Source organism: Prinia subflava, chromosome 3 (assembly GCF_021018805.1).
Source record: "Prinia subflava isolate CZ2003 ecotype Zambia chromosome 3, Cam_Psub_1.2, whole genome shotgun sequence".
Classification (NCBI taxonomy): Eukaryota; Metazoa; Chordata; class Aves; order Passeriformes; family Cisticolidae; genus Prinia; species Prinia subflava.
Genome location: NC_086249.1, coordinates 17996475 through 18005424, shown reverse-complemented (window position 1 = coordinate 18005424; position 8950 = coordinate 17996475). Strand labels below are relative to the sequence as shown.

Genomic DNA, 8950 nt, shown 5'->3' with positions numbered 1-8950 from the left:
AAACAGTTCCCTCTTTTGTTTGAAGCAGCCATGAGTCTAGTTAAGTAAGTTCTGTACTCAGAACACCAAATCAATCTTTTGGTTCAGTAGGATATCTTCTCCTGTTCTGAAGTGTTTTGAGGAGATTAAAGCAGTGACAAGCACAGAGTAGGAAAAATAACTTCATTTTGCAGCATTATATCTATCTGTCCTCTGGCACTATGATACAGCTTTTTCTTTAATGACATTCAAAGAGGTAGGACAGATTCCTCTCAAGTCTGTCATCAGATCTTTTTGGAACAAATGCATGAAGTGTCAGGTGACTTTTAATCTAGTCACCAAATTTTTCTTCACTACCATACTGAGTCTGGTGCCATCCTCAAGATTATCCCATGAAAGAAGAGAGGGAAAAAAAAAGCAGCAGCTCCCATGCCTCTCCCCAGACAGTGTCACTTCTCATCTGGCTGCTGTTTCCCTCTCTACCACCTTTGAATTATGCAGCTATTTAGGCTCAAAATCATCCCCTGGTGAGGGCAAGCCTCCAAAGGCTGCAGCCCTGCTCCACTTGTTGGTACACAGTGTAAGTACTGGATGAGTCTCTACTGTTCCCATGAGAAGCAAATTATTCCTACAGAGATTGTCAGTAAATGATCTTTATTCTGCATCCCTTATGGCATCTATTCATCATTGAAAGTTGTGTGGTGGGACGTTATTACTACAGAAGACCAAATTTAAAAGCAACAAATCATGGATTTCAAGGGAAAAGAAGTGAAAACTTTATTGCTAAATCAAAGAGATGAGTTCTTAGCCACTAAACATTAAAAAGATGCTAATTTTAAAGATACATTACAATAAAATATGATGCATTATGATATGGAAGTACAGTGATTGCAACACAGTGAAGAACAGGATGGCAACAGACGATTATAAAACAATTATATTCAGAAGTTCTTAGAAGCATATATGCTTTTCTACGGAAAGGTAGTGAACTTGCTGTGTTCCTGCTGATGTGATGACAAATGCTCTTCTTTTATTCTCTAGATAATTTGGTACCAGTCTGATTGAAAACAAAATGGAATAAAATAATAAGAACTATAAAATAATAATGATAACAAAAACCACAACACCAAACAATAGAAATAAACACAAGAATTGACTGGATGACCTTTTCCAAAGAGTTACCATCCATGGTCCAAGTGGTAACTAGTAAGAAATTGTTTCCCTCAAGGGTCTGTGCTGGCACCAAAAGCATTTTTTCAGCTTTCATCAGTGTGTCATTCATTGTGGGATCAAGTGCACCCTCAGCACGTTCACAGATGACACCAAGCTGTGTGGCCATTGATGTGTTTGAGGGAAGGGCTGCCATCCAGAGGGACCTGGACAGACTTTGAGAGTGGTCCCAGGTGAACCCCCACCCATCCCACCTGCGGTTCTGTGTGCAGCTCTGGGGGCCCAGCACGGGAAATTCATGGACATGTGAGAGCAGGTCCAGAGCAGATCCACCCAAAAGAGTCACAGGCCCTCAGGGCAGGCAGACAGGCTTGGAGAACAACCCATCATCACACGGGAGAAGAGAAGCCTCTGGAGAGGCCTGCCCGAGGCCTTTCAATGCCCGGCACTGGGGGACTTCTTCGACAAACAGAGATGTTTTACCAAGGCCTGCAGTGACAGCACAAAGGGCCCTGGTTCTATCTGATACAGGGGAGCTTCAGATTAAAGGAAGACATGTGTTCTGGTGAGAGTGGTGAGACAATTTTCCCAAGTTTCCCAGAGAAGCTGTGGATGTGCCAGCCCTGGCAGTGTTTAAGGCCACATTGCATGGGGCTTTGAGCAACCTGGTCTAGTGAAAGATGTCCCTGCCCATTTCAGTGTGGGGACAGAACTAGATAACCTTTAACTGTTCTTTCTAACCTAAATCATTCTGTGATTCTGTTCCTGCAACCCAGAAAAGGACAAATCTACGCCCTCCAGTATATCCTCGCAAAAGGACCAAAAAATATAATTGAGATGGTCTTCATCCTTGCCCTCAACTCTCAGCTCTACCAGCTCATTTTGCAAATACATCTCCCTGTTCTGCTTTTAAAGGGATGAGTCCCGGAGCTTCCACAGCTCTCAAATGGTGGATCTTTCAGCCACAGGAAAAACTTACAAATAAATGACACTTAGTGGCAGTTAGTTCCATTTATCCCATTTGTTCGGCCTGACCCCAATGTTCTTTGTAAATCTTTGTAAATGATCAGATTTATCCCCTGCATCACCCTCAAGAAACCTGCTTATTATTTTCACCGCAGGCATAAGCCCCTTTGCAATGCTTAGACAAATTCATGATATATCTGATATTTCCCTTATTTACTTTCTGCGCAAGTTGTCCTTAATTCTCATCTTTTTGGTGTGTTTAAAGAGGATGCTGAGAAGGAATTTCTGTGCTAGACAGCACTGATTTTATTTGAGTTCTAGAAGACAGTAATGGAAAACCCATCACCTGGGACTTTTCAAGCCAGACTGCACAAAGCCGGGCAGAGCACCTGCAGAACAACCTCTGAGAACAGGTTTGGCCTGCCTCCACTGCTCCTTGACTAGCGAGTAAGCCCAGCCTTGCAGGGGCACTCTGACTTACCTTGGCCGTCCACACCAGACCACTCACCAGAACCGCATAGACCAAGGCTTTGCCACAGAGGATGAGGTACGTGAGCTTCAGAGAATTTCCATACCGCAAGTACGACTCTGCAAGTCAAACATCATTTGTGTATTCAGTCATCATCATCACCATCACGAGATGCTGCTCCTAATGGAGCTTTCATCAAATGAGCTCCATTTGATGGTTCCATTTCAAGGGTTCCATTTGAGCCCGTGAAACCTTGAGCTAAGTGACAGAAAGGAACGAGAGCCAAATGAGTGGCTCTGTTGACACCAGGGAACCTGGGATGGGACAGAACATGGACTCAAAGAACTGAAAGAGAAAGCAAGTCTGGGAAGGACAGAGATTGGCTTCATGCTAGGAAAGTACTGAATTGCCACACCTACTGATAAATGGGGCTGTGCATCTGAGTCCCCTGTTAGGAGCTCAAATCAGGCTGAATCCCAGGATCCAAATGTTTTATTTTGTCTTGCTTTTGTCAGTGGCCTTATGAGTGCTTGCTGCTGATGTATCAGGAAAAATTTTACAAAGCCTAGAAGAATTACTTTGCCTCTAGAAGTTCTATTCTTGTAGATTATTTACTCTTAAGTGGTTGCCATAGTCCCGAGATAAGAGCTCTGTTTTGGTGCAGCTTTAAGACACCTGAAGCATTAAAGAAGTTGTTGAAAACCAGGAGTGTGCAAATAGGTACCCAAGGAGGAAAGAAATGTAATTTTGGATATGGATATCCTCCATACATGACAGCAGTGTGGAGGGGAATGTGACTTGTCATGAAGAATGTTCTAAGATTGATACTTGGAAATACTCAGAATATCATATCCTGAATCTTGATGTCAGAAGCGCTTGGATAAGTATGGATCATTTCTTGCATGGCTGAGCAAGAATATTCCCAATGGAAGTCCATTTCTAGGACTGGAGGGGATGATAAAGAGTAAATAAATTACAGTCTGCAGGAAGGTACCATGATTTCTTCTATTTTCAAAATGGAATCACATCGGAGAGCTAAAGCCCAAAGCTGAGTTACATACAATGTACACAAATAACCCTCCCAAAACCTTTTCTTCCTTTTTTTTTTTTGGTTTTTTTTAGTTGTTTTGGTTTGGTTTGGTTTTTTGTTTGATTTTTAATATCACATACAAATCTCTTAGATGAGAAAGTAGAAGCTATTCATACAGCAGATATCTCCCACACGTTGTACTTAGTGTCAGTAAAGCTGGAATTAAAATACACACTGATAATTGCCTGAGAGAGGAGGCAAAATTCTCTTTCTGTGAGGAGCCACACGTACCTTCTGTGAGTGCACAACCTGCAAGACAAAAATGAACTGAAAGTCATGTTTCTCTTCAAAGCAAACAGAATGCAGATTTTAGACGTTTCAGTTTACAAAACACTGGCTAATTCAGATGACTACACTAGGTGTTTTATGATGCTCTGCTATTTACTCTACTACAGAGAGAGATTTCTCAGTGGAAAGCCTGAAGAAACTCTAGCTGACTAATGGGAATGCAGGTACACAGGTCCAGGAATGGGAAGAGACATATGCTAATACCTACATATTTAGGTGGTATTTGAGCCAGAAGAACACCCTGAAGGGAAGCTATATATAGATGTGGTTCATATCGTAACACATGCTCTTTGGATTTGCGATTTCTGTCTTGTACAGCATGGTGAGAGACTTCTTTTACTTACCAACATCACCATAGATAAATTTGTTCATTGATTGCGTTGTTCCATTCTGAAAAAAATTGGCAATGCATTCGAAGCGATTGGAAGGGTTGAACCACTCCCAGGCTGGCATCCTCAGCCGGCTGGTCAGTGAGTAGGTGCTCCCATTCCGTGTGGAGGACTCGTCTGTCCCCACCCCCTCGGTCCTTTTCACGCCGTTCACCCTCCAGACCAGAGTCAGGTGGTCAGGGTAGAAACCAGAGGCCAGGCACACCAGCGTGGCCTTGCTCTTCTGCTGGATCTCCTGCTTTGATGGGGAAAAGATGGCCACAGCTGGAGGTATGATTTTCTCATTCTTCCCTGAAACACAAAGCAACAAGGTCCAGAGCCTCCATCACTCTGTTCAATCAGATCCCCCTGAAAATGGCCCTGGGTTTGTGTTCCTCCTGAAATACCTGGCCTTTTAACAGCTGTCAGCTGGACAATTAATGTCTGTTGGACAGGAGACCCCAGGAAAGTGGAAGAATTTGGTTTCACCCGTTACACAGAAAGATAAAGGTCTGGTCACAGCATGCATGAGCACATGAATTTGTTGTATTGCCTCTGTCAGAAGACTAGCAAGCTGCCAAGAAGCTGAGCAATCAGACAGGCAGAAAAGTCCCTAGGTTTGCTGAAATGTCTGTATTTGTAATATTGCATTGATAGGTAGGAGAGACTCTTAGAAGGCACAAACATCTTCAGCAAACTGAGTTATATTCCTGGAGAGGGAGCTAAGACATGGTGGTCTTTGCTGTGTTCAGAATTATACTGTCATGGGATACCCCACTTGGCCCCCATCTAAGAGGTGACCTGGAAGGAAGGAGCTGATCCTTCTGACTGTCTGAAGTGAAGAACACCTGAGGCAGGGAGCAGGAATCTGCCAGGAACAGGTTTTTGCCTTGGGTCTTAACCAATCAATATTTAAGAACATGAAACATGTCTTTATGTAGTTTAATTTTTAGGTTATCATGGGAATGAGAAGCTCAGATCCTAGGCTACACACCTTCCCAAAATGATGCAAGATTCTGTACACTCACAAATCAAACATTGTTCCGTGTCCTAACGTGTTTAATACCTACTTGTAAAACTAATGAGAACAGACTTCAGTCAAAAGGATGTGCAAGGCAGCCATGAGAAGTTACTCAGAAGCCAAGCAGTGACCCTAAAAGCCAGGGGCTTTTCCATATACAATATCAGAGTGCCTTTTTGACTCATCTAGCATGAGAAAGCCACGAGGTCTGTAGAATGCTGCTGGAAAGAGAAATGCAGAGAAAATTATGGAGCCAAAGAGAAAATTATTACTCGGAGTTGGTTTTTTTTTGTTTTTGTATGAAGGCACAATGAATTGTAGATGTTCTTCCCAATGACTCTGTCCTTTGCAGAGGAAGAGAGGTAGCAGAATTAGCAGAAATTAATACCTTGCAGAGACCTTGTCCCCTAAGCCCTTGTGTTTGCATTCAAATGATTCCTTCATTGTGACCACCAGGACTTGCTCTGCAGAGATCCCTGGGCTGCTTCTCTATGAGCTTATACAGACTTTAGATGACCTGGATATTAAATAGAGATAACTCCCTAGAGGGTTTAGCCCTCCTCTGCTTTCCTTTCAGTGGGTGTGCAGAGATGCTGATGGCTTCTACTTCTCCCTTTCAGCACTTGGCATTATGGACCTTTTTCGTATTCTAGAATTATTTCTGACAAATTCTTCAGCTCATAGCCTAAACACCTAATGAATGAAGAGAAGGAAAGAGTTAGGACGACAAAGGAAGAAGGAGTGATTGAGTAGACTGTAGAAAGAAAGAAATATCAACAACAACAACAACAAAGAGGAAGGTAGGTGAAAAAGGGATAAAGACAGAAAGAAAGCTTGATAAACCACTGAAACTAGTGGAAAGACAAAGAAAACCAGGAAATTAGCATGCTTGAAATGGAATCGCAGGACTGGTAAAAAGCAGGAGCTAAGAAAAAACATCTGATCAGCAGCCCATTATGTTCTGGTCTTCCACTGGTCATGGTAGACACTAACACAAAGCTCAATCACTTCCATGCATAAACTCATGCACTCCCTGTCACACAGACTTCACCCACCTTGGAGAAATAGTACCACAGTTCCTCTATTCTCATCGTGGCAAGGTCAGTTTTATAATTTCTTGTTATCTTTCACTCCTACTCTCATTTTAAAATCAGCTGTGTATATGCTACATATCATTAAGGCAAGGGACACTTTCAAGTGTCCTTCACACTGAGCCCTTGGGTTAACATCAGCTGCTTACCTATAACTCTGAGCACAGTGCCGACTCCGAAGCTAAGCTGCTGGTTTGCACAGCTGTACAAAGTCAGGCTGTAACCCCCAGTGTCACTGTGCTCTTCCTGGCAGACACAGAGTTCCTTAAAATGGTACTGTTTAAAGGAGCAGGTACCAGTGAGTATTTCTGCAGTTTGCTGTCAGATGGGGCAGTAGCAAATGGGAAAAGTTACTTTGTCCCGTGATTCCAACATGCCCTGATATAGGTGATGTTAAATCCTTTGCTGGGATGGGAGCAAACAGCAAGAAAATGGGGAAAAAGAAAAAGAACAGAGGACAAAAGTAAGCCGAGAGAAAAATAATACAGTCCTTGCTGAGCAGAAGTTGTGAGAAAGATGGTTAGCAGAAGCCAGCATCCCAGAGCAACTTTAGACAGCCTGTCAACTATCTGTGGAGAGGCAAGCAAAATGACAGCAAGATTAATCTTTTCCTCCATGATTCAGCAAACAGGAGAATCCAGACTCTACCTTCAAAAGGCTGCTTTGGATCATTACACAGATAAACTGCAAAAACCTGCAGACCACAGAAGCATTTTCCATTCCCAACCTCTATAATATTTTCTTGAAGAATGGATGAAAATAAAATTATTTCTTTCCCTTCCCCCTTCATGAAGTTCCCAGAAATAAAACACAAAGGTTGCAGACAAAAGGATCAACATCTGTGCCTGTAAATCCTACACTTCCATAGTGGCAGATCTCATTTTAATAAGCAGCCAATAAAGCATTAATCATGTTCTCATGGTTGCACAAAAAATTATCATTATTAAGCTTTTAATTAAGAATGTTCTTGTCCTCTAAACAAGTATCACATAGATCACAGAAATCTGACTTCTTACTTACCTATGACCGTAAGTTTTGTCCCACTGCCAAAATACAGTCTATCATTATTCACACCATTTTGCAGCTGCAGAAAAACCTCTCCTCTATTCCCAGACCTCTGAGCCAAGCCTGTGGACTAACCCTCCCCTCATGTGGCACCAGCAAAAGAAGAAAGGTGGAGTACATTTATCTCAGTTCTCCTAGAAAACAGTTCTATAAGGGAACACTACCAAATCTGTGTCTAAACAGCTGAGATAAAGCTCAGAAACACCTTGTCCAGAGCCCTTTTGCTTCAGGCTTAGGTGAATCACTTGTTGGAGCTTCCACCATTTCTTTAGAGGACATTTATCTATATATCTAGGGGTCATATTAGAATATTAGAATATATTTCCCATATGCTGACATTCCCTGAGATCTCCTTCTCATTTAAACAAATTATATGTTATTTTTCTGTGGTTTTCAGTGGCTGCTTCGCACCTATTCTGAAACAGTAAGACCTTTGTCCTTTGTGATCTTTGTATCACCATTCTGGTGAGCCTGTTCAGTGGAAAGAAACTGGCTGTGCTGTGGAGAGCTACTTTCTCTAACAACAAGTACTTAAACAGCTGCAGAGAAATTGTAGAATTGCTTATTATATAGTTGAGTACTTATTTGGGCCTTCTGTTTTATAAACTAAAAATGCTAGCACACATGTATTTCCCAGTTATCTGAGATAACACATTCTTTAATTCACCCTGGAAAGATCCAAGGTAATTCAAGCTTGTATCATCTTGATTTTGTTCTCTACACTCCTTCAAAGTGTAACTGTAAGTCAGTTCTTTCCAGACAGACAGACAATTTTTCACTGACTTGTCCTTAATCACCTCTAGCCCCAGCAGAACCAGTGTTACAGGGAGTAGCTATACTTCTGGGGAATTTTTGCAGGTCTTGATTTATTAGGACAAGGTTTTTGGGGGTTTTTTTGGTGGGTTTTTTTTATTTGTTTGTTTTGTTTGTTTTGTTTTGTTTGTTTGTTTGTCATGCACACATTATTTATCCCATTCCTTATCCTAATTCTTTCTAGGGACAGCTTTTTCTTTACTGAAAATGCATTCATTCAGTTCTGCAAAAGTAAAGGTGTGTCCCTACCTAGAGGACCCAACTAAGTCTATTCTTTGAAGTCAATAGGATTACTAGGATTACACCAGGAGAACACCATTTTAATAATGAAAGGGAGGTTTATGATTAAATTCTCTGTAGAGAAGACATGGCATTTGAAGTGAATTAAAAGAGGAAACAAAAATTGCTTACCGATTACTGTAAGTTTTGTGCCACTGCCAAAAAGCATATCAGCACTATTCACAGTGACAAAGTGACGTATCATAAGCTAAGAGAAGGGATGCTCTGCAGCTGGCTTACTATAGCCACAGGCTTTACAAACTGTTACTGTTTTTGGTGTCCCAAACATCTCTCATTCTCTGCCTGAGATGGTTGACCTCTGGCAGAGAACTAATACAAATCCCTTTGTTT

The 8950-nt window shown here is 41.8% G+C and overlaps 1 gene segment (V, D, J or C); it reads right to left on the bottom strand.

Annotated features, from left to right (window-relative positions):
- Positions 1-703: 703 nt before the first annotated feature.
- Positions 704-8950, bottom strand: LOC134548928 (M1-specific T cell receptor beta chain-like). The segment is given in 5 exon segments: positions 704-1036; positions 2597-2703; positions 3906-3923; positions 4307-4642; positions 8732-8950. Coding segments are annotated over 5 exon segments (561 nt in total).